This window comes from Telmatherina bonti (assembly GCF_933228915.1).
Source record: "Telmatherina bonti genome assembly, chromosome: 20".
Taxonomy (NCBI): Eukaryota; Metazoa; Chordata; class Actinopteri; order Atheriniformes; family Telmatherinidae; genus Telmatherina; species Telmatherina bonti.
In genome coordinates, this window is record NC_136618.1 from 19975750 (window position 1) to 20003110 (window position 27361).

A 27361-nucleotide genomic window follows, 5' to 3' on the forward strand; every position below is an offset into this window, starting at 1 on the left:
TAGATAGATAGATAGATAGATAGATAGATAGATAGATAGATAGATAGATAGATAGATAGGTAGGTAGATAGATAGATAGATAGATAGATAGATAGATAGATAGATAGATAGATAGATAGATAGATAGATAGATCCTTTTTTTCTTATCTCGACAAAAGAAAACATGAATTAATCAACAGATTAATGAAAAAGTAACAGTTACTATATAGTCTGAAAAGGAGTAAATACTCATTATTTTCCTGCACCACTCCATAATCATAATCTAATCTTCCTTATAACTGTTACATTAATCCCTTAATTGTCAGTTTAAAAAGATAGAAAAATGACAAAAATAAATTAAAAAATAATTAAATACAGAAATGTACACAAGTATAATCATGTATATATGTATGTCTACATTAACATGCGTTTCTGCCTATTCGCACACGTGCATATAGTCACACATGTACATCCATATCTTTTAACATGTATATGACACAAGCAGTTGTTCCATGAGGCCAATGATGTGTATTTTAGCCATAGTTTCCAATTTTCTGACCTTAGGAGAGGTGATCTTGACATAAACGACGATGGGTGCGAGGGAAGTCTTCCCCAGCTGTGACGGGTGGTTAATGGTGTCGGCATCCAGAACCACCAGCTGTAACGTCCGAGCCAATTCGAAAATCCGCTCGATCTCACTCTGGACTTCAGCTGCAGGAAGAAGAAAGAAGAGGTTCTGATTTATTATTATAACAACTTCTCTTCATTTTTACTGGAGATGTATATATATATGTATGTATACAGAACCAGTCAAAAGTTTGGACACACTTTCCCATGAGATTTAATGGGGAAAGATAGTGAAATGGCTAATTAGCATGTGGTTTCTGAGCGTTACTGGAGCCCATTTAAAGCTAATTTATGTTTTTTGGGCAAGAACTGTATGATGCTAAATTTTTTTCTACTGCACTAGTGTGTTGTGGCTCACCAGGTCCCACTGCTATCTACTGTCTGAAGGCAAAATACTTTTAACCACATAGACTGAGCTTCCTATGCATGCACCTCAACTAAGCTTTGATTCAGAAAAGCAATACCAGACAAAAGAAGACTCGAATGGAGAATTGCTGCTATCTACTCTACGCAAAAAAAACATTATATCTGTATTAAATTCTGAACACTCTGAGGTTCTAGCTGGATTACAAATGATCTCATGGCTCCAACAACCAGGTTCAACAACTTCAATTCACAATTCATCTAAAAGTTGTTCACACACTTCCTCATTGTGCCAACAGGGCAGAAAAATGTTTATTAAATGTTATTAAATTGCTATAGTTATTACACAGAGCAACAAGCACCTCCAGGTTGTTTCCTCATGACTTCATTAATCATATATGTCTTGAAAAATCTGGCTGGAACGCATCATTGATTTAGAGCTAGGCCTCCATTTTCCTGCACCGCAGAGACTTAAATATTAAAAAGACATCATGACTTGAGGGACAAGCCTTACTGTAGAAACTAATAGCTCTGAGGGGAGCTCTGAGCCATGTCATGCTACTAAATAGTGACAGCTCCAACGCATACTTTCTCTCTGGCAGAAGATGATTTAACCACACAAACAGTCCTGCAAATTCGACTGAGAGACATCACGAGAAAGATCCTCGACTTTTCACTTTTTCGACTTTTGTTTTTTCTTTTAGACTTTTTTGTGACGAGAAAGTCTAAAAGTCAATGATTCCATCATGCTGCTTATCTAGTTTGATTATCCTGAAAAAATTACGACAGTGTTGGGGATCTTACAGCCAATCAGCTTCAACCCAAAATCGCTTTTAATTCAGTAAAATGCAACTTAAATTGACATTAAAAGCACAACTCTTTATGCAGGAAAGGTAATATTTTCATGGCTGCATATAGGAGACAGCTTTGGATTAAGCAAAGAATTGGAAATGTGTCTTGGTCTTTCTTATGACTAACGAAGGTCTTTAAAAAAAAAACAAATAGAAAATATCAAATCACAAAGTTCGAGTGGTGGCTTTAATGACAACTCAGTAAAAATGTACATCTAATCTGTGTTTTGCCTCCTTTGGTCACTTCTGCATGGATTTGTTACTCTGCTGATGCTTCTGGTGATAAATAGCAGAGATTAGCCTCGTCACCTTTGTTTGACTCTGGATTCTCTTTCATTCTAATCACCTCTAAACTTTAATCAACTTCAGTCAAATCAGAGCGGAGCTTGATCCTGTTATCAAACGTTTATGCTTTTATCTTTCATTCCCAACAAACGAGGCCAGTTAAGGCCATGCTAAGCCTCTGGGAGTTATCGTTGGTGTTGTCAAGAGTTCCTTTAATTGTTTCCTTCCTTTACCACGTAAACTGGTCTCCTTGAAAGCATTGAAATCAAAACACAAGATGTTCCCAGGTGTTTCGGAGATTTGGAGCAAACTTACCCAAGTTTGAGCGCGTGTTGGAGCGCTCGATGATGGCGTGCTTGCTGGGATTGTTCAGGACTGAGCGTTTGGCGAGAGAGATGTCTGCTGTGACACGAGTGATTGATATTCTGACACAAGGAAAGGCAGAATTAATCAGCTGATTAAATGTGTGCACCAGAAATGTAAAGAGTACTACCACACCCCGGTTTCTTTAGACAGCATCTCAACAACACTGTGACTCACACTGAAACTAAAATGTGGTTTTGAGTTGAGAAACAGCATTTAAGCAAAGATAGAAATGTCAGTGGAAGCACCACATGTACCCTTTACATGCACATTCATAAAGACTGAAATTTCACCTGTGTTTTTAAGATTTATTGATGTCAATACTCCGAGAAGCTCCTGAGGAAGAACGCTGTGAAACTTCAGAGCTGTGCAGCTTTTTCCCCCTTTTCAGATGCAACTTGGGATCAAGTAGTAATAAGCAAACATGCAGTCTTCAGTTCCCCTTCATGAATATTATCAGTGGACCATGGCCCCTTTCTCTGCAGGAGAATAGCACCCTCTTGTACTGGTGTGGTTCTCTCTAACTGGCAGTATGGGTGAAGCCTTTAAGGTGCATTGTAAATACTTTCCCTCCAAGTTGTTGCTTTTCAACATTGATGAAGTAAGTATGTAAGGAATCAGTTGTGTATTTATTAAAAAATGAGAAAACTAGCTTGACATCAAAGACAAAAAATCAGATAAAAAGCATGAACTTATAAAAAAAAATCAAAAGGTTACAGTCAAACACACTGCATTATCCATAGCTGCTGACAGCCTGAGTAGGTTTTAGTATTGTGTAACTTCATGGCCTCAACGTTGAATAAGGAGAATCCGGCTCTACTCCAGGGCCCACGATGGCCTATTAAGGACATGTAGAGGGCCTATTTAAAACAGCAGCACACATCTCTAGGCCAAACAAACTTGTTACGCACTCCCTCTGCTAACCTCTGGGGACAGATAAATACCAGCCTATGGATGTGGAGACAGGAAAAATGAGGAAGGAAACTTGTGTTTTAAAAGGTCACTTGAAACTTACCTTCCCTCAAATCTGTGTTTCAAAAAGTCAAAGAGAGCTTTTTGCATCATGTCTGTCACCTGCCAGCAGAAGATTAAGTAGAAAAGATAATTAAAACTTTCAATGAGGAAAGAACTTGAGGTTGCTGGAGCTTAAACTCACCTCGTAGCCCTTCAGTGACGGTCCAACCAGAACCACAGGCCGCATAGAAGGCACAACGTCATAAGGAGGAATGTGTTCCGTCTTTGGGGGCAAGACAGGGTGGAAAACAATTACACATATATGAAGACATGGCTAAAACCATCAAAACTCGCATGAAAAGGCGGAACAACAGCGAGATGGACAGTTTATGGAGCCATGAAACGAGACATCAGACAGATTGACAAAACACAACTGAGCTTTGGTGTCAAATAACATCAGACAGTTTGCTCCAGTTTGTGTGAGTGTGTATATATATATATATATATATATATATATATATATATATATTTACACATAATGTTTTTTCTAATTTTATTCTATGTTTCTCGTCTCATGGCTTTTTGTCATTAAAACACACACACACAAAAAAGAAAAACCAAGACCCTAAATTACAGGAAAGGTTAGTCAGAGAGGGAAAGAGACAGTACATGTCTGCAAGTGAAAAAGCTTCAGGCCACGGTTACAAAAACATCTCGTTGTTTTCAGGACAAATTGAGAGCTCAGTTTTTGTAAAAGGCCTCTTCATTTCACATCAACATTTAGATCCTCTGCAGACGCCTGACCGATATCAGTGCAGATACTGACTATTAAGTGGAACGGCTAAGTCCATTATGTGATTATAACACATAACATGGTTATTTTCAAAATGTCAGACGGATGATGGCTTTTTAAAGCCTTGACATCTGAAAAGTCTGTCTTTGAAAACACTGAAGAGAAATGAGTTTAAATAAAGAGAAAAACAATCCCAGTATCAGAAGGATCGCTTGATAGAAATAATGAAATTGTGCACTATAAGGGGATATTTACTCTTGTAAAGTTATTTCTGGCCCTGCGATGGATTGGTGACTTGTCTTCGCTGGTACCTGCTGGGACAGACTCCAGCCCCCCATGAGCCTGCATTGGAATAAGCAGGTACAGAAGATATGCCTTTGTGCTCTGCCATTTATATTATCACTTACAGTCAGATATTTAGTCTTAATAATCCTTATTCATCATTTAATTAATTATAAAGAAAAACCAAATAAATTCTTAATTGAAGATTTTCATCATATATACCTTCAGTAAAGGCATTTTTTTCTCTAATCTTGACAAAGCAGTGAAGCTGATGCTGCTGCATGCCTCAGGTATCTCATAGAGCCACATGTTTGAAGGATGTGCAAATATTTCAGTGCACTTTAGGAACATTAAATTTATTTATCCTTTAAAACAAAAGCAGCGCTTGGAGCTCAGTTAATTTGCAGACGGTAACCGGGTCTAAAGACTTTTGATGATCTCATCCACCACACAGTTGTTTTCTAAGTCACTTCTTATCACTGCTAACGCTCAGGCTGCTCACTTGATATGTGTTTCTGTCGATTTATTTTGACTTCTTTCTAGCAGTCTATCACCGGTTCTTACTCACCGCTCCACTTTTTCTAACATTAGCTGTCGTCACTGAGCTTCCCAGGGGATCTTGTGGGAACTGGATGCACATTGCTGCTGACTAACTTGAAGATATTAATGAACAACGGAGCTTTGCTCAAACACTTTTTGTCACTGCAGTCTTCACACTTCATTTTTGCTTAGTTTTAGAGAAAAATTATGCAATTCTTTTTCAGCAAACAGCTTTAATGCTGATAAATGACCATAAATCTTGTCTGATTTTGCCATAAAAATCTCAAGGGTGTAAAGTTGTGGTTTTATAAGGGTGTGCCAAACGACCTCTTAGCTGCTGAACAGTCTGTTTCTGTTTTTCCTACTCAAAACTGTGGTTTTCTTTTCTATTTTACTGTTATTGTAAATTTGTTTGTTGTGTGAAAAAGAAAGTGCACCCTTATTAAGATGAAAAAAACTTTTCTGCTCCTTGATGAATTTACATACATTATTACATAAAAAAAAAACTTCAAATGAATCACACAGTGTGTTACACTGTTTCGGTATTTATTTAACAAAAATTAAATGGAAATTAAGAAGCGGTGTGTGAAAAGGGAAACATGGCTTTACTCCTTCTACAGAAACGGAGTAGGTAAACAGAATCTAAGCGCAGTAAGATAAACTGATCATGATTAAGAGGAAGCGCTTTCATAAGCTCTTTTATATTTTATTTTATTGCTAGATTGCTGGCTTGCCGTATTAAAATGTTTCTGTTTTGTTTGGTTTTTTTGTTTTTTTTTTCAACGCAAAGCCAAGAAGGAAAGACATCAACAGAGATCTTAGAGAGCAACTGTTACCACCCATCACACTGGAAAGATTTCCAAGCAATTTGAAGTTAATCTTTCTACTGTGACAAAGATTATTTGCAAGTGGAAAATATTTGAGTCTGCAGCTTTATCTTCTGAGGGATGAACGTTCTAGCAAGTTCATCCCAAGGTAAGGATGTGCAGTGCTAAGAGAGACTGGATAAGACCCAAGAGCTACAAAAAGACTGAACAAGTATGGTTTCTTTGAAGAAGGTTGCCAAAATAGTCTGTCTAAAGAAAATTGCAGCAAGACATGAACAAGATTATTATTATTATTATTATTATTATTATTATTATATTTTATTTTTATTATTATTATTATTATTATTATTATTATATTATTATTATTATTATTATTATTATTATTATTATTATTATTATTATTTTATTTATTATTATTATTATTATTATTATCATAATCATCATTATTATTATTATTATTATCAATTGTCCTGATTTGTAAAGCGTTGGGAGTCAAAAGAAGGTATACTTTTTTTCATATGACTGTATCCTGGACACCCAGCTCTTATCAACTGAATAAATAAAAAAATACAACAAAGCTTGATAAGAAGCTGCCCACACTGAGATCTCACTAAATCAGCATCACCGGATCACATACAGTCACAACACATGGGTTAGCACAAATTGTACAGCGGGGATGTCAGTAAAGGGGTGGAAGTTTTGGCTTAGGACATGTACAGTTTGTACAGTTTATACTGAGGGGGGGTTGCCCACACCCTTCTGTGCTGCTGTATCAAACACCAAAACTTACCGACTTCTGCTTCTGCTTAGCTGTGGCAAGACGGAAGAGGAAAGAGAGAGAGATTAAGAACAGACATGCATGCTAATAGCGGCGTGCTCGCTGAAGGACAATGGTGTTGACAAAACAGGACGGGCACCGAGTGAGGCCGAGCAACCGCAGGCATTTTAGTCAGAGACGTGCCGTCGGATAGAGAAGAAAGGGGGATGTGGTGGTCCAGAATTTACCTTCTTAAAGAAGGGCATTCGTTTCTCTTTTGCTAGGGGTGATATGACAGTGTTTGGACTGGCTTTAGGGGAGCGCAGGTTGACTGGATGCTCATTGTCCTCGGGTTCTAGGCCTGTGGCATCTATGTCAACAGCTGCTTACGTAGACAGACAAGAGTATCAACACATTTGAACACGGGTGGTCACAGGGGATGGGATACAACTTCCATTAATACAATCACAGAATATAAAAACAACACAGAAAGAACATTGAACATGTAAAGGCACAAATATGGCAAGATTAACTTCTGCTTTACTGAAAACTGTATCGCATTTCACCTCCAACCTGATTTGGGTTAAATGTTTGTTCAAAAGTTCAACAACTTATCAGAGGTGAAGTAAACTTCAGATTTCGTCTTTAAGGCTACTTACCAGACGAAGGAGGAGTAGATTTCCGGGAGTTAGGAACAACTTCACCTAAACTAGATGATGAGTTTGCTCCCAGTTTGCTAAAACAAGAGATACGTGAGATCAACAAGTGTGAATCAGATTTGAATCCTCTCAGAGCCAAAGTGAAGGCTCTGAGTGCAGATCAAGTTTTTTTTTACCTGGAGTGGAACTTGCCCTGTTTGGCTCTCTGCTCCTGGAGAATGCGAGTGTTTTCAAGTTTCACTGGACTGGGGATGAAGCCGATTTCACAGCCTTCTTTCACCAGACGTCCTATCCACCAGTCATTGTTGTATTTCTATGTAATGTAAGACAGTTATCATGAGCATCTTCTTTTGTAATCACGCATATCTTGACTTGAACATGAAAATGATTTAAAAAGTTTATCAGCCCACCTCTTTGACATGGAGGAAGTCTTTAGCCTCAAAGGAGATAGCCATGCCTGGTACGGGGACATCATCGTCATGACTCGGGCTGTAGCTGACATTTGTGCGGACAGCAAATGCAACTGGTTTGGTCTACCAGAAGGCATAAAACAGGAGGACAAATGAAAATGTCAGATCATGCATAGGTTTTAAATGAGTCTCAAAGAACAAAAGAGACAGAGAGAAAAAAAGCCCCGTACCTTCAGAATGAGAGGTGAGACTTTCCTAAATGCTTCAAATCTGATCTTCTTGTTCTTTACTTTTGAGTTGTGATTTTGATCAGCCCAAGGTGTAAAAATAACCTTGGTTAACAGATACATGTAGGCTCTGACTCATCCCGGCTTTCCATAAAGAACTTGGCTGCAGCACTGTGTCCGCTACATGCTGAAGCACTTTTCTGTCTCTGTTTAGATGCAACATGCTAGCATCTTCAGTAATCACTGCCTCAACACCTCTGGTAAAACAAATTCTTGTCTTGCACTAACTTATGAGAAGCACAAACAGCTCTTGACTAAATGGTTTATAAATCAGCCCAACAATCTTTACAAAGGCAGAATCAATACTGACCTTCCTGCCGATAACTGCCTGCCTTCCTCTTTAGGACAAACAATCATTGAGGTAATGCAAAAATCGAATATCACCTCTACAGGGTGATATAACCATCGTTTACAGCTGACTGTCCACATGCTGAACCAAACAGTTGCAGTGTTTGTGTTTAAGCCCTGAAATTTATGCTCACAACAAAAGCGCATTCTCCATACTCACAGCGACACTTTAAATTTCTGCTAAACCAAGCTCACTTCAAACATAAAAGGGTCACATTGTGAATAAATGTGATGAGACAACAACTAAACTAGCTTTTAGATTCATGTTGCAAAGCTAGTCTATCCATTTAAGGCACGCGTCCATTTAAGAGTTACATAAAATGCTTTTGGATATAATCTTGGAGCCAGCCTGGCTGCGGTGGCTGCAACATTTGGCAACGTGGCCATGCCCTCATCCAGATTACATTTGCTCGGCCTCTGACAGCGACAAGCATGACAAAAGTTGTCTGAAAGGCCAAAATGAATGGACACAGATGTGGCTTGGCGTAATCGCTCAGCATAAACTCACATGACAAATATTTACCTGCACATAAAAGAGAACATAAAAGTGAGAAACAGTGTATATCTGAGTAGGACCCAAAATGAACCCACTCAGTCAGAACTTTGATGCTTTATAATTCAGTTGGACTTTACAGACGTTACTAATTCTGAGTAATGCTTCCAACGTTCACTAAAATAAGGCCTGTTGTAGTGGTTGTGTCATAACAGGAACCCAATCTGATTCTCTCCAAGCAACGCAAAACTAAAATGTACCAACAAGAGTGAGGTAATGTCAAGTTTACACGAGAAGTCTAAGAAGCAAAGCAGATACTATTTTATGCTGAATTAGAACTGAAACAAACCCATACGGTGTTTTTTTAAAAAGCAAAATTCCTTTATTTTCAAGCCATATGGGAGATATTGACAACAAGCTAATAGTGCAGATTTGAATCAAGAATCAATGGTCAAAATTATTCTGCTGAATGTCTTGGCCTACAATTTACTACAAGCAAATCTTAAAGAAGAAAGATAACATTGTTGTGTTTTTGGCCACTCTTTAGATGTTAAATACTCTGCTATATTTACTTGCAAGCAGCAGGATTTTTTTATACTTCTTCTAGGCAGCATACAATTAGGTTTATTTTTAAGCATGTTTACCAAAAGATGACAGCATGGAGGCAATCAAGGCAGTTCAGACAGTTTAACGAATGACAGTCAGTGGGTAGATAGTAAACAGTGGAGTGTTTGGGACCCCAGAAACAAAGCTAAAAGAAATTAAACATTGGGTTTATATTCAACCAGGAGAATTAAGTGACATCAAATTACTTTAAAAGATTATTTTACTGTCATTGGGTTAGTTAAATATTTAATCTTTCTCCAAGAGGCCAAAACATATATTATCAGATGAGATATTGCATCTGATTAATGTATTTGTGAATATGAGGGTTTACACTGTATAACCCTAAATGTCAGAATGAATTAATCAATCAACCAAAACAAGAAGGTAAATTTTGACTAACTAAACAGGAAAGTTTATGTTTCAGCTTGAAACAAGTTAATACACTCTTAATCATGTGGTTGTGAAAGGGAAGGTCAGATTAATCTGCAAACAAAGTAACTATGGCGATTATTGAAAATGATCATTGAAACACCAATTATTAAATTCTAGAAAGATCATGGCAAGAAATATGGTCAGAAAAAAATGTCAAGTGGTGCATTTCATTTAGATGTTTGGTGAAATGCTACTGTATTGTGCTGCCTGACTTTAAGAACACTACTCATAAAAAATGCTTCAGTTTGTTAGGAAAAATAATATTGGATTCTGTATAAATTGAAAGAGATCATGTGGTCGGATGCGCCAAATTTTATATCACAGTAAGAACAACAGATAAAGTCCTGTACCCATCTGGGGCTGCTACAGTTAAGTAAAAAAAAAAATTAAATAAATAAATATATATATATATATATATATATATATATATATATATATATAAATATATATATATATATATATATATATATATATATATATATATATATAGTTATTATTTGATCTATCTTGTTGCTGTTATTTTTTTTATAACCAAGTAACATGTTTCTTCACTTCCACTTTGCGTCATTTCAAACAGGCAGCAATACTAAGTGAAGCTCAGCACTACGGGAGAAATTCACTGCACGCTTCAGAAAGGGTTTGACAGACGGCTGCTGAAGCATCACTGAAATACAACAGGTGTGAAATGACGATGATGACAGTAATGGACTATGAGGGATTGTAGAAGTAAATAAGAGAAACTCTTGAAAAAAATATTCAGTGGGGTGATGGTTGTAAGCTGGTGGAAGTATGTGTGACATCTCCACTGAGAAAAGAAACCAACCCAATATGTAGCGTGCTGGGACCCACAGAGGACACAGACTCCTTGCCGTTGACATACACTGAGTCACATGACTGCACAAAGGTATAAGGGTGATTACACATTTATACATTTGTGTACTTGCTCAGTTATCTCATGGACAGATGCCTCCATCCTTCCTTCCTGCTGCTGTGCTTGCCTTTATTCATCATGGCTGGCTGTCAACTGAAGCTTTCTATAACCTTAATGGCATTTTACAGACCCAAAGGCAATTGCCTACACATATATGTCTTGGCATGCCACCTTACATCACTGGTGACTGAAAGATCTGCACATAATGGCACCTTTACACTCATGTACAGTGTTTCTTCATCTGCAGGTCGAGCCCATACTGCTTCTTATGTAACACATGCCTTCATTATGGATGCCATATTGACTGCAGTGAGTGAGGCAGAGAGATAAGCAGGGAGACTAAAGACAGAGGATCACCAAGGAAAGGGCAGGAAGTAAGAGAAGGAGAAGGCAGACTAAGAATGAGATACATGATAATCATCTAAAGAGAGGTGCTGTCTGTAACTGTGAACCTTATGAGGCAGCGCTATGGACCACAGCTAATTAACAACCCACGATGCTTGTTACAATATCACGTTGCATCATGCATATTTCATTAGATAATACCTCCCAGTCCTCTCTGCGTTTATACTGACTGAGTGAACACCTGCCCTTGCTACTGCTGCTGATTTACCATGTAACATGCCACAGCCCTTCCATTAGCAGCACACACCCAGGATCTGATGCTATAAATCAGGATTCCCACATTGTTTCACCTTGAATGTTGTGGATCGATTTGAAATGAATTCCAGTCAGCTCTGTGCATTGGCCTTAGGCTGTACTGAGAGCCTGCAAAATTTATTATTACACAGCACAGTAATAAATTTTATTAATTTATAAAAGGAAAACATTTAATAATTAACCAAGGTTGTTTGGCTATATTGACATAGCTGTTGCAGCTGCCAGCTATTTTATCTATTCTGCCTGCCTAGTACCCCTGGAGTAAAATTTTGTTTGTTGTAAACGCATCTTAACCATAGTATGTGCTTACTGGATCAAAATGTCTCATTCTAATTTGTGTCCTTTTCTGATGTGCTAAACATCCCTAAGAGAAAAGGTACATAAATGCAGAACAAAAGTTATGGCTTTGCCACATCCTACGGCTCTTAATAGTTCTTATTTACCTCTACTAACTACTAAAGTTTGCTAAAATGTGTGTAAAAGGAGACCTACTATTTGAGCTGAAGTAGACATAATCTTCAGTAACAGGTTAAGAGGCAGCATGAACAAGTTTTAAACAAAATATACTACTTTTTCCACTTTCCTTTTAGCTTGTATACATCATCCACAGTTTTTCCAACAGTATATTAAGACTTATTTGGCTTTATAGCCATTTATTGTTCCTCTTTTATTCACCAGCTATTTTTAAACTCAACTTCTGGCTTTGTTTTTCTGACATTTAGAGCTGTGCATATCTTGGCTGTGAAAAGCTGCCTGCTGTGACTGACAACACTATGAGAATAGAAACGACACACTCACTTTAAGACACACAAATAGGGCTTTAAGAGATTTTAAGAGGGATCTCTGACAAAAGATTTGCTGGTAACATACCTGACTGGTTGCTGTTCCTCAAAGTATTTCAGTGGCTTGCTCAGCATTTGTTACTCATTTATTACTCATTTGTTACTCAGCATGGTGGAACTGAACTCTACTTACAGTCAATCCACTTCAAAGGTCCTCCATCATTGTCGCAGTCCACATGCAAATTGAGGAGAATGTAGTTATGGGCTGAAGTACGTTTTAACAAGGAACTTGTCTACAAGGAAGTTTTCTTTGTGTCTGCTCTTCGCTTGTTTTTCCTCTCTGTCAAAGTCACCTGACTCACTTCATTCTTAATCCTGTCATCACTATTCCTGTCCAGCGGTTTTGTTGCCTGTTACCTTTACACCCATTAAGTCGGATCACAGATCTTCACGACTGTCCTCTGTTCAGTCTGCTACTTATAAATTGACCTGATGAAATTGAGTCAAAATTCATGTAATTGTTTTTGTTTTGTATTCAGCCTCTTCCAAAAGTGTCAAAACAACTGTTTTTACAGACTGACTGGTTGTGATCTTATTAACTAATAAAGCAGATTTCAATGTGTAAACTTTGTTTAGTTCTGATTTAAGGCCAACCATAGCCAAACAGATGGTATTTTGTGTGTGTGTATCTGTTAACACATATGGATTAGTATGAAAATGTCATTAGCCATGCCAGCCTTTTCTGGAGTACCTTCACGGCATTAATCTAAGGGAAATGACTGTGACTTACTGCTCATAAAGGCACCCAGTCAGAGTCTGCACTTCCTCTGACCTCAGCCTGCTCTCTCTCTGGTGGCCGGACCACTAAGAGGCTATTTTTTACAAGTCATCTGTCACGTAAAGTGCCAGCAGGGATAATCTATGCCAGGTTATCTTAAAGTCAACTTATCTTTTTAATTAGTGTGCCAGAGAGGGTGACTCTGGAAAATAACATAGATCTGCTCGAATGATCTGTGTTTGCCAGTAAAGAGTTGCTCTGAGACACTGCAGGAACAAACATCTACTAAACGGATGGACAGCCAAAAGCTTAAGGCTCATGGCTAACGAGCAAACTTGCCGTTATAGACACTAAACACTCAATGAAACACAATAAGACTATTTTTCAGACTCCTGCTTTGACTAACATGAAAAATGGAGCACAAAGAGCAACGCAATGAACTGTAAAGCAGGAAGAGAACAGAATGCACGCGGAAGATAGCCGAATTATTTCACAGATCAAAGGCATAAATCTTAACTGAACCAGAGATTTCACTGATTTTGTGGAAGTGAGCTCTGATAGCAATTCCTGTCGCGCAAAGGCAGACCTGTTTTGTCATGTGTGCGTTTGTTTATATGCTGCTAATTGTGGCCGAGAGCAGAACAGGCGAAGCTTGGCTCTGATAAACAGCGAGCCCTCCGAGGCCTCTAACCTCTCACACTGGTGGCCCTCCTTCATGTGAGAAACCAGCTGAAATAAGCTGTAATACCCTGCTTCTCTGCAAGTTTATAAAAACATTTGGCAAAAGATTGATGACAAATTAACTTTACAAAGGAATTCTGACACACAGATAATTTCGGTGTCTTCCACATAAAATCTTGCCTCCACTCTAAATTATGCTGATAATAATGACTAAGTTGCCTGCAAAGTTAACAGCCTTAGAAGAAACAGCAAAAAGGAAGCAGACTCAGTATCTCAACAACAAACAGACCAATGTAAAGCTTACATAAAACTTGAGTGATGCCTGGCATCATTTATTCAAGCAAAATAAACCAGTTTCTGTCAGTGCAAAGACATATCTGTGTATATCTACACTCGTTGGGACCTTCATATAATGTGCTTCTCAGGCTTTCATAATAACATGGCAGAGCAGCCATCCAGCCCTGCTAGTGGAACAGGAAAAAGTGACCACAGTGACCCTAGGGTTGAGGATACCAACCTTTGCTTTGTCAAGCTGTGCCTGAGCCTGTCGCTCTGCCTCTCTGCGTGCTGCCTCCTTATCCTCCTCAAGGGACACATCGGAGTCTGATGGACGGCTGGTGTAGGAGTCGGCCGAACCCTGCAGAGACACATACAGCAACACCTTAGTGTTGGACTAAAGGCAGTGGGCCTCGCAGCTTCTTGAAGACACTTGGAAGAACTTTATTTGCTTGTTGTTGCCTTTGTATTTAGAAGAATATTGAACTTTGTGTGTTCCTCATCAAATGAATGTGCAAAATCCCTCCAATGCACTGAAGTATTGAAACTCTGATCATCAAAGAAGTCTTGAGTAGTTTGATTCAATAATGAGCAAAAATGCTGAGCTCAGTGAAATTAACTGCTGTTTTTATTTGCTTTTTATCAAATCACAAATGCTGATTAAATCAACCGCAAATCATAGTACATCCTCCTTCTCCAAAATAGTGTTGCCAACAGACTGAGACTGTCTTTCGAGACATGAATGGCAGCTTTTCCTCTTTCCTCTTTTAGCTCTCTCGCAGCTGCTGGCCTGTTGAGGTAAACCCACTGAGACTCTGACAAACAGAGAAAATGACGAGTAGCACCAGATCCTAGTTTGTCTTTGGGATATGTAGCTGTGGAGGATCAACTCATGAACATTCAGACGTGCACATACCAAAACACAAAAGATCACTATACTGTATACAGTCACTGATGCACAATAATGCAAGCGCACTAACATTTATGCCACAATGCTGAGTTATAATATGTATATAAGTTATATGCTGCTGCCACTGATCTAGAGGAAATCTACAACTAAAGAATAGCACACTGACATACTAATATCCACCAGTGCTGTTATGATTATGACACTTTAGTTGAAAAATAACTGTCAAGCAGATCACAAAATCAACAATTCATTTTAACAAGTGTTCACTTTAACTATCATTAATTCAGGTTTATTGCGACTAGTAGTTCTGACTGACACCATCTTGCTTCAGACCAATCATATTGTCTCTTCCTTGTTATTGAACTGGTTTAAATGTGGATAATGCTGAAATGTCTTTGGCTTTGCCATTAAATTCATCATGCTCAAGTCAGCAGAAGAAATACTGAGCTGTTCACACAAATGAATGAAAACCATTCTAATGATTGTATGTAATTTCAACACCTTTTAAAATATCTAATATCAGGTGGTTATGTGCTTTATATGTCTTACTGTGAATATTCAATTTTTTTTAAAAGCTTGATCCTAATATTGACTAAATCTTGACAAAATGTTGAAGTATCTCAATTTTTGCATTTTCACTGACACTTATATTTGATATACATTTTTGATAAACATATTATTTAATCTTTGGATGCTGGAATAATAATAAACATTTCTGAACATTAATAATGCAAACACATCAATTTTCATGAGCCAATCATCAAGGACTGCCAATAAAAACAGGAGCTTTTTCACAAAGTGGTGTCAGTGTGCTTGTTATCCTTACCTGCACGCCACTATGCCACCAACACAAGGTCTTTCATTCATCTCACTGCACCATTACACTCTGCTGTCTGAGTTAAAAATAGCCTCCCTCACTCTGTGCCTCATTAGAATTACCCAGCCATCACATACATACAAAGGAGGATCATACCACTCCCTCTTCTCCACTTCCACTACCTGACTTATGTAAAGAGACAACACAACTGTTGTTGTTGTAGATAATGCAAGGTAATTTATATTTATGTCCGCCATCTAACACAAAGCCCCGCTGCTCATCAGTTGCCTTAGTGTCCCTCATCATGCCCACGTTGCACCTCAGATCAATAGCGAATTTTTAGGCCAGTTCATTACCTATGAGCTGTTTTTGTTGTCATGGCAAATTCAACCCTCTAAAGGACTTTCAAATGTAAAGAAAACTCAATTATCAGTCTACAGGATGTTTCAAATCTTGTTCAAGGTTGACATGCAGCACTTCCACATGAGGCTATAAATGCTGTTAAACTAGCTATTCAATGCTCATGAATCTCTGTCTCATGAGCTACATTTGGCCTTCAAACGAGCAGGTGAATACATTTGGCCTGCGATGATTCTTTCATTATGCCACGGTTAAAGATGAGGCGTGAACAAGAAAACCATCCCAGCGGGTCAGATGGAGGGGAGATGGAGCTCTGTCCAGATTGTGGCTGCCACAACCGGTTACAAAATCCAACTTCACAGCATCATCAGGTAATCCACAGCAGGGATAGGCATAATTAATGGACAATAGATTAATCGATCGCAAACAATTTCATTGATTACATTATTTTTAATTGATAAATCGATAAGGCATCTTAAGAATGGTTTTGAAGTTGTACGTGAGCACATATTTTCCAGTCTGACCACTGAATAAGTCCTATTTAACTGCCACAACAGTTGTTCATCTTGTAATAAAGGTCTAAATGAGCAAATACACACGTTTTTCTGCTTTTAATTTAAATATAGTCCATAAATAATTCATTTTAACATAAAAATATTAACCATTTAATTTAATGGAATGCCAATCCCTAATACAGCTGTGTCACACTGACTCCAACAAGTATAGACTAATAATGGATGACAGACCTACTACATTAATAAAGTACATGCACACAAAAGCACGGCAACTTTCACATAAACACTCTCAAAAAATCCCCTTACACAGGCATCGGAGCTCTTGACTCGACCTCCTTTGGTTCGTTTCAGCAAGCGGATCCAGGTGGCCTTCATCAGCCACACTGGTCATTCAGTGTTCTGAACCACTGCCCCCCCCTGCTACTACTACAACTACAATTAACTGCACTGCTGTGGTCACCTTTGCACCAGTGCGGCAGCTACTGTCACTGCTTTGGCTACAGGTACATTCAATACAGCGGCTACATCGACAGCTGGTTCCTCTTACACCTTGGCTGTAAATGCTACCTTCATCTCGAGATAAACAAAAAGCTTTGGAGTCTGAGCTCCTTGTTTTGCTGCAGCTCCAGCTGACTCGGCTGCTGTCTGTAGAGCCAAAGCTCCTACTCCCCCTGCTGCTGCTGCTATTGCCAAAGATGGGGAATCCACCGGAGCTCTCTGCCCCGTGCATAATCTCAGCAGCTCTCTCCCCCCGTCTGCCCCAGTCTCCTTGATAGCCGGAGAGCTCAGCGTGCTGCTGCAGGTGCTGAGGCTGACTGGCGGTATGAGTCAGGTGGCTCCAATGCTTCTCATTCTAGTCTTCAAGCCTTCGCTCCAGCTGTGTTTTCCTCCTCCACCGTTGGCTCTCGTGCTGCTCCACAAACGATGTGTTACGGTTTATCTGCGAGAGTCCCGGTGTGGCTGCATGTGACCGACTCTCCTCCTGATGCAAATGAAGCTGCTGCTGCTGCAAGCTCTCCCTTTCTTACTCTGTGTCTCTCAGCCTGTCAGTATTTGTTCTGCTCTCTCTTTTTTCACAAGCTCTCCTGTGCTACTTCAGTGATTCTGCCTCTCTATCCTCATCTCTACCCACGTCTCCTCCACCTCCACCTCCTCCTCCTCTTCTGTCACTCCCCTCTTTCTCGCTTCTTCGGTTACCCCTCACAGTCTATCCATCTGCTTGTGTTGTCTCTGCAGTGATCATTTCTGGACAAATGTGCTATATGAACACTGTGTGATCTTGCATGAGCGGTACATGTTACAACTACTGAAATCAGCTGATTGTAAATGCTGTAACCTGCTTTTATCACCAACTATTGTAATTAAGCCGTTTATAAATCCCAAATGTACTACATTTCTAATTGTTCAGCTCACTGCTTGGGGGGGGGGGTGTTACAGAACACTGCGACTCACAGCACACATGCCTCTCTAATGATGACAGTGACCTTAGCTACAAAATTAGTTGACCATCGACACAATGTGACATCTTAAAATGGATGTTACCCCATTTTCAATGATGTGATGGAAACGGAGAAAACCAATAAACCCTCACATTTGAGTCGATGGAATGCCCAAATGTTTCACATTTTTGTGTAATCTACGAGTAAATCTGGTAATTAGATATTCTGTCAATTTGATTATCCAACTATCTCTTTCAGTGCTTCATCACATGACAAACATTTAACAAGTCAGAAGGGCCTCAAAGATAGAGTCAAACATGCCAAGACATTTGTCAGCAAAAAAAAAAACACATGCAAAAAGTAATGTCATTCTACTTATAAACAAACTACTGCATGCATATGCTTGTTTGTATCTGCAAAAGGTAAATATAGAAGATCTTTGTTTTTCATATTTCAGTGATGCTCTCTTCTGTCAGGTCTTAGCAACAGGGATCGTCAGGATTTAATACTCTCCTGTTAAACGACTGTGGACTCAACACATGATAAAGAGCCTTTCCAAACCCTCATAAGAAAAATTGCAATTACAATAATTGTAGTATTAATTAAAAATGTTCCCTTCAGGTCCTGGTTAAGTTGGCAATTGTAGAAAGATTCCTCTTATTTTTTATCCCCTCCTTTTTGTACTACTGGAGGAATGATGTTCCCCTGACTGCTCAGGGTCTGGGATCAGAATAGTCTCACTGATTCATGACAAGCTCTGAATTCTCTAAGCGGCACCAAAGCTGGCTACATGGTTTCAGCACAAACTGATCGGGGGACTGAAGGCACACTGTGGTTTCAATCATATTATATTTTGGTTCCGACGCACCAGAGCTTCCTAAACATGGACACACATTCAGTCTAGCTTACTGTGTGTGGAAAACAAAAAATCTCCTACAACCCCTTTCTTTCAGTGTAGTTCTGTTGCTCTTTGCTTGCTTTGTTGGGTGTCTGTGTAGAAACGATACATTTTTGGAGGTCGTTCAACGCAGAGGTACTCACTGATATCAGTTTGATATCACACAGCCATGAACTGGCTTTAACTATGCATCAAAGGAAGACATCCTAATCAGTAGTGCTAATCAAAAAGTATCAATGACAAGGATCCATTTTGGTTTGGATGTTTTTAGAAAGACACAATTAATTAACAACGTAACCATGAAAGAAAAGGCTGGGGGATTTTAGACCAATTAACTTAATGAGGAAGGCGATTACCTAAGGTAGATTATGTTTTGACATGGATGGGAATGGTGGACATGGAAAATTGTGATGTGCATGGGGAGGTTACTCCTTCAACAATAAGACTAAGCAAACAGATTCACAGGGAAAAGTTATATCACACCTCCCAACAATGACACCTCTGAAAACAGTTCATGGTACTGTGCAACGGTCACATATGTTTCCACACCGTGGGTTGACAGGAGCTTCCAGAGCTCTCAGGGCAGGGCACAGATGCTCTGAATGTGAAGTTTTAGAGGCTACAGAGGATGCTGATGAAGCTGGGAACACTAACAAAAACTCACAGCGACAGAGAGAGCCTCCGGCTGCCTGACACAAGCGACCTCTGGATCGGCTGCTGCACTGCTACTGACAGCACGGTCTCACCCATGCCAAGGCCACTAATTATAAGCTAACAAGTATCACAACGATGATCTGTTGCAAGTAGCTGGAATTTAGTCTTCTACTGAAAGAAATCTCAGCAACTGCGATTCCTGGAAACCATGAACAAAATCAGTTTAAAGGAGCTCTTCATACCAACTCCGTCAATCCTGGATGACCCTACATTTACAGAACCCCTCACATTTGTGAAACAAATATTCACAACAGAACTTTTTTCAGAGAAATATCTCAGCATTTAATTAACGGATTGAGTATAAAGTGACGGACATCTATGGTTTCCAGAGGCTTCATCCAATGATCGCTGATTATGCGCCAAATGATTGATATATGTGCTTCTGATATTAAATGAAATGTGCAACTTTTTGGTGGTTTGACATTAAATCTATAAGAGAAATCTTCGTTACACACTGAACCCTTCTTGAATATGTCATTGTGAGTATTTTCATACAAACACGAGCCTTCGGGTCATTGAGCAGCTGCGTTTGAATACAGCCCCACAGAGCTGCTAGCATGGCTTCAGGGTTTTATTTTCACTTTTTCTTACAGTAAGTGGATGGAAAAACAAATATGATAAATTATACAAGCTACCTTATAAGGATTTTTGCTATTTCACCACAAAGCAAATAAACAAACAAAAGAAAAAACACAATTTTTTGCACTGCAGCTGAAAGATTAAACTCACTTTGTTCCTGCATGCAGAGATGCTGGAATACGTGTAAAAGGTTACATCAGAGGATGAAAGATGAAAGGGTATTTAAAAGGGCAATGGCCCTTTGGTCTCCACCACCCTTATTGATTTATTAAGCACAGGTCCTTGCAGCAAGACCACCAATGACCTCTACATGCAGCAATGGTGCAGCGATCATTACATTAGAACGTACAAATCAAAGTGGTAACAGCCACAGTGAAAGAAGAAGCTCTGAGTCAGCTGATGCTGTCTCCTATATCTGATAAAATCCCCTATAGTGGACCGAGCAAGACCCACCAGGGAATTTATTCACCATGTGAGAGCTTCCATTTTCATTTTTGCCCGCTATAAAAATGGAGGGCTGTAGTCATGCAGAAAAAAAAGGTTGTGTTTTTACTCTATAAAGAACTCAAATGGCTTTTAGGTTAGTTGGTTTTATCTTGCAGATTCTCTACTAAACTCTTACGCATGTTGTCCTTAAAGGTCCCTTATTGCTCTCTTCTTTTTACCTGTTTGCACTTCACTCTGTTTTATTCCTGCTTTTCCTTTCATATCCTCATCTCTCTCTTCTTTAATCTGACATATATTCCAACATTCCTAGTAGCTTAGGCTGGCTTGACATTGTTTTCTTGCACAAAGTGGGAAAGACAATTACACGTTTAAGCAATGGCATATTTTATGTCTCAAATAACATCTTATTTCTTGATGTTGTCACTAATTCAGCTAAGCCAAGTCAGTCGAACAAATTCAGCTTTTATTCTCAAACTCAATTAATCAATTTGCACACTTTTTGTGCTCACAGAGCAAACAGACGCTGCCAGTAATAACTTAGTAATGCACAGATTACCTAACTTTAAACCAAAAATAGCAGAAAATACTAGGCCACAGATGGGCTTAAGCTAATTTATTTACTTAATAACTAAGGCAGTTTCAGGTCTGGAAACAATGAGGCATAGTTGTGCAGCTTGTGTGTAAAGAAAAAGGAGTCAAAGAAAATATATTTCATAAACAGCTAACAGTTTATAGTATAGTCTTTTTAAAGTTTGACTACCCGAAATACCAAGGTTTTATATAAAAAATAACAACCCTGACATAAATGAAGCGGTGTGGTTAGGGTTCATCGTGTACAACACATCCCGCATCACAGCTTAAGAAGGACGCTATCTACAGTTCTGGCTGATGGACTGTAGCTGACTGCAGCGAGCTGACAATGGGCTGACTGAATGTGCTAGCAGTTTCAGGCTTGGCGTGACTCATTACTGGCTAGAACCAAAGCCTTTTTCCCCAGCCATCTGTCCATCACTGCCACTTCAGTCAACAGAACACATAGTCAATTAAATCATTGTTCCACATACAGCGGCTTCTTCGTCAAAAGGAGACAAAGGCAGCAGACATGACAGAGACAAAGATGCTTTATGGCTACAAGAAAAGGTTACTAATGTCTAACAAAGAATGGACGAATGAAAACAAAAGTGAGCAAGAAAGTGAAAGACAAACAGATTGTCGGTGCATCTGTGATGGAAAAAACTACAGAGACAGAAATGAGTAGAGAGGTTGGGGAGGAGAGAAAGGATCTCTACTATAAAAAAAAAAAAAAAAAAAAAGGCTCATCAAGGTGACACTGACGGGCTTTTGAGAAAAGTGTTTACCCAGCATTCCACAAGCCAGAGCATTAGATAAGAGCATCATCCCATCGAGGTGATGGACCCACAAGCTGTCAGTCACATGACAGGATCCTCAGCCGGTTAAAGACTAACTAGAAACTTAGCGAAAAGCATGACACAAGTGTAACTGCGTAAATTATAACGCAGTATGTAAAATCGTGTAATAAAAAGATGAGAAATTATTGAGGTTCACACATGATTACCTGTAATTTCATAATATGATAACAATATTACCTGTTATTTGGGGGGGTAAATTATTTTCCTCTTTATTATTATTTTACAAATCAACAAATCCAAGAAACTCCCTTTTCTCATGTGTTTTGTCGATATTGTTATTCATGTTTTTAAATCTTCAGCCTGGATGTGTCGATTGACATTTCTTGATGAACATATTTTGTTCATTTGATGTTCAGTGAAGACAAAGAAAAAAAAAAAACTCTACCGTGCCAGCATATTAACACTCTCACAATAACAACAAACATGACAACTATGAATGTAAAGGCTCTGAAATCGAGATTTAAGGGGGAAACAACCTTCCACCTTCCACCACTGAGCGTTCATTATGTTGCTAAGGGAGATGCCAAAAGGATGCTTCTGAGAGATTATGTTGACTTAAAATCTACCAAAGTACAGATACACACACACTCATTGCAACAACAGCAGGATAATGGTGATCTCTTACAGGAACCGTGCTTTAACTTAAGATCTTTTGAGGTGTTTTTAATTAAGGGCACATTTTTGTAGTCTTGAACAGCTTGTATTAATGTATAAATAGTAAAAAAGAAGCTAAGTAAAGAGGAAAAGAGATGCTTGCTTGGCAACAGCAGACTGAAGTTCTAAGACTGCACGACATGCGAGAAAATATCATGTGAAAATATCATGTGAAGGCAGAGGAGTGAAGTGTACTGCAACAGCTCTGTGAGCATCCAAGTAAAAGTGACAACATGTAAGGGCTCATGTGACACCCACGGCATGGGAGATGTAGGGTTTGCTTCATCATCAGAACTTAGCACGCTGTTTACTTGTTTGGCCATTTATTAAAGAGCATATTTATAGCTGTTATAAATAACACACAAGAAATAACACATAAGACAAGGTGTACTTGAGATATAACTATCATCTCTTATGACTTGATAATCAGCCTCGTGTTTAGTTTTTCCTAAAATATGAGCAGCTGATGTCTATAGTTTTGTGATACTTGCAAAGCATGCCAACGTGGTGAAAGCGACATGCAAAGCCAAGAAAATCACAGGGCCATTTTTATTCATCTTCTGACTGCACATACTGTAATTTCAGAACCCAAACTAACATGAATAATTCTTCTATTAAGACATTTCAGTAAAGTAAATGTTAATTTCCAAACAAAAGTTCCTTAAAAACACATTAATTGTAAGTAACTCTGAGAACATCGGCTCATGGTTATTGTTACTCACATGTTAATTGTTCAATAAGATTTTTCTTATTGGTGATTCTTTAGAAACCAAATTATTTCATTCCTTCATACTACAATGAAAATTACTCTACAGCTCTACAGCCGATTATTTTCTTCCAGGAATTATAATCTATTATTCAGGGCTAAGGTCTACTGTGAGGTTTTGTTCTCATCAAGATAGAGCCCCCTCACAGTGTGTGTAACTGTGAAAACACGGCACCAATATAGCAAAAGAACCAATCAAGACGATTCATTAAGAAAGACCAGAAGATGCACTGTGCTGCTATTTTGTGCCTGTGTCATCAATATTCAGAGTTTCCTGGTGCATGAAGCAGGCAACAGATGATTGATGAGAACTGGCTCAGAGAGCAGAACAAGCTTCGAACCACTGCTGGTGAAACAACCAAAATCTTATAACTGGGAATGTGTACAACTAAAAACAGTTTTGGTCTCATCTATTCTTTCTCTGTATTTTGATCAATTACTTACTTTGTACCAATTTCAGACCAATTCCATCACAAGACAAGGGGAATTCCCCAGTATTTTTCCTACGTCTAAATATTTAGACTGTCATTTCACTGTATTCTACGTACATCTTAAAAACAAAGTTATTTCTAAGGTGCTAATACAGATCTGACATCAGTCTGACTTCAGCATATCAGGGCGGTAATAATTACAACACTAAAACAATGTTATTCATTATTATTAAGTTTCATTTGCTCTGTAAGTAGGTGACATTTTTAAAACTTTTTCTGTTTTCATGTAATAAAGCTTCTTGTAAGTAAAAAAAAGAAAAGTAAAAACAGAAATGAAATGAAAATGTAAGTTAAAGAAATGACTGACAACCTGACTCGTGTCCTTGGTCCTTTGCCTCACATGTCTGACTTGTGCTTTATCTCCGAAGCACCACTTAACAATCAGGTATGTAAGCTCACCTATTCACAGCTTTCAGTGACCGAGTGCTCTACACACACTGACACTTCAACACAAACAAGGAGAGGATACATATACACTTTAAACAACAATTTATAAATACAGTCTAAATATAACCAGGCAAGCATCTGTGTGTGTGAGAAGGACTGATTCTTCAGGACTTCATGAAGGGAAACTAGTGAAGGACTAAGTAATCGATCTAATACAGCCACGAATACAAAGCAGCAACATAAAACATTCATATACAGACGTGCGCACACTGCAGCACTAAATAATGTATGATTAACAGTCAACCCCTTTGGTTAAACAATTTAAGTCTCCTCTTATGTTACTGTAAAGCTGCTTTATTTTGCAACACGGCGAGGTGATAAAAAAGACAATCTCAAGATTAGATTGTGATGAAATTTACAAAGATCTCGGTGATAAGCGAGAGACATTTTAAGACACATTTAAGAGAAAATATGGGCCAATATGACTCAGTAGCCTACATGAGTCAAATCTCATCATCAAACCTCATCAAAACTACTAATGTACAAAGATTCCAGCTAATCAGTAGGCATGAGGGGGGAAAAAAACATCCCATCTGAGTTGCATCGAGATGTGGGTGTAAAAAATCAAGAATTGATTCACACTGTAAAAATAATCTATAAACATACAAGAAAAGAACAATGAGAGCGCAAACCTCCGCCAAGGCCTTTAAAAAGTTCCTGGATCCTGGATCACCACCAAAATTAAATCACTTCTTCATATTCATATTTCTAACTACTCCTGAAAATTGAATAAAAATCCGTCCGTAACTTTTTGAGTTATCTTGAACACAAACAGACAAACCTATTAACTTTGGTAAAAACATGACCTCCTTAGCGGAAGTAATCAATAATGTAATGATAACTAAAATGGAGGAACTTAATAATACAAATGTGAAGCACCAGGGCAGTCTGTAGGCAACACCTGCATTTAGACTCTGCATATGGAAGCATTTTGGTTTCTGTGAAGGTGAACTGAAATATCTTGGAAATCTAATAAATGTGAGGAACCACTTTGTCTGTTTCCAGCTCAGCAAGATTGAAAACCTAACAGATGTTGTTGCTTGTCAACCTGCCGACCATGGAGCAAGAAGATCAAACATTTATCCTGAGTTACAAAGCAAATTGCAAACTACCACAATGTTAGCTGTCAGGGACCTGCTTTAAAACAGGGTTCTTCTGGTAAGTTTCACACTTTGACAGCCAAGATATCTTGTGGTAGTGGTGCAACAATCCCCAAACTCAACTGGGATCAGAACTCGAGCAATGGAGTTCCGATGTAATGTCAGCAGGATGTGATCAATGCTTTATCGTTACAGAATCTTTATCACATGTGGTGCCTACAAAGAATGGATGATTACATTGTTCAATACATATAACAGTAATTTATAATCAGAATTATGTTATTTCGTTGGTGATTCAAAAAGTCTTTGGGTTACTACAAGTATGTGCTGCAACAAGCATATTTTTTCCTCTTTCTTACATTTCATATCAATGCTGGGAAATATGTTAGTAAATGTAAACTTTCAGTTAACTCACTACATTTATTTATTTATGTATAAAATATATTGGAAGTAAAATAATCATGTTCTCCAGAAATACTTTGCTTTTAAAGTACTACATGGTTACGCAGCAAGAAAAGAACACAAAGATGCCACCAGATGCATTGATAAACATTTTACAATGAAATCACAGCCCCCTGAATTGTAATAAAATTGAATCATTAGGTGCAGACAGATTCTTGACCATAGCTCTAAAAGGTCCAGTATGTCTTCCTTTTAATATATAATAATGGTTTCTTCTTTTAGACAAAAAAAGAAAAAAAGAAGTGACCATTAATAGATTCCGACCCATCTTAAACATGTAGTTTGTGACTAAACCATTACATCCTGAGAAAAACATTCTTTATAAAAATTAAATCCATTAACCCCAATAAACTAAAAAGCTTCATGACAACTTTTGATATATCATCAGAAATCCCCACAAGGATAACAAGAAGTGTTTAACATACAAACTAAAAGGAAAAGCTAAATATGTTTACAGTGCTGAGATTCTGAACTTGAGTTTTACAAAAAGGAAGCGCCAAAGTGTACAAAGAAGCTCTGTTGTGACGGAGACAAACTCTGAAGCTTCTGCCAGGGTTTGTGCTCTCTAACGGCTCCTCTGAACATAAAAACCTAAGTCATTCTGGCTGCCCCGCAACCCCCACCACCTCAATTCTCATTTGTTAACCAGCGTCTCAGCCTCTGACTGCAATCCTGTAGCAGTCATCCTGTGGTGCTCGCAAATTCACAGCGAGCCTCTTTTTTTTTTTAAACAGCATGTTACAGGAGTGAATATTGGGAAAGACTCTTTATCTCTCTAGAAAAGCGAGCATACCCCTTTAAATCCTGCATTAATACCCTCCGTTCTCCTGCAGCTCAAGCCCTTCCTCTTTGTTTAAACGAAAGAGGAGTTACAATCTAAAAAAAAAGTTTTGGAGTTTGTACTGAAGAGCACATGTTGATACAAACTTACCAGATCTGACTCCTCACTGGTGGAGTGAAACATTTCTTCCCGTTTGAAGCTGGGAGAAAAATCTCATCAGCTGCTGCCCATCTTCTTTCGGAGCACAAGATTTCCTACCAGCCAGACTGCTCCACTCCAACAAATCCCCCCCTTTTTTTTTTTTTCTCCAGCTCCAGAGGTGAAACAGCCCTGACTTTGTAACTCGTGCAAAGAAAGTTGCAGCGAAAGAATAAAGCGAGCTCCTCTCAGTCCTTCTTTGGCCTACTTTAGTCCCTGAGAGGCAGAGAAAAGTCAAACGTCTTTCCCACGCTGGAGGAGCACTCCTTCAGAGCACTGCGACCGTCCTCCAGTTCCAAAAACAAGTCCCCCCTGCCCCTCTCCCCTCCCACACACACTCTCTCCTTGACACACACACATACAGCTAGTTAGGAAGTAAGATCTCCGGC

General features: G+C 38.6%; 1 protein-coding gene across 1 annotated transcript in view; it reads right to left on the reverse strand.

Annotated features, from left to right (window-relative positions):
- Positions 1-27137, reverse strand: part of cacnb2a (calcium channel, voltage-dependent, beta 2a) — a 32664-nt gene extending 5527 nt beyond the window's left edge. The window contains exons 1-10 of the mRNA XM_079260049.1: positions 26925-27137; positions 14206-14325; positions 7691-7813; positions 7457-7593; positions 7281-7357; positions 6870-7003; positions 3625-3705; positions 3484-3542; positions 2421-2530; positions 539-690 (exon numbers count right to left, since the gene is read on the reverse strand). Coding sequence (XP_079116175.1) covers positions 539-690; positions 2421-2530; positions 3484-3542; positions 3625-3705; positions 6870-7003; positions 7281-7357; positions 7457-7593; positions 7691-7813; positions 14206-14325; positions 26925-26957 — 1026 coding nt within the window. The 5' untranslated portion in view covers positions 26958-27137. The remainder of the gene's footprint in view (positions 1-538; positions 691-2420; positions 2531-3483; positions 3543-3624; positions 3706-6869; positions 7004-7280; positions 7358-7456; positions 7594-7690; positions 7814-14205; positions 14326-26924) is intronic.
- Positions 27138-27361: the final 224 nt, after the last annotated feature.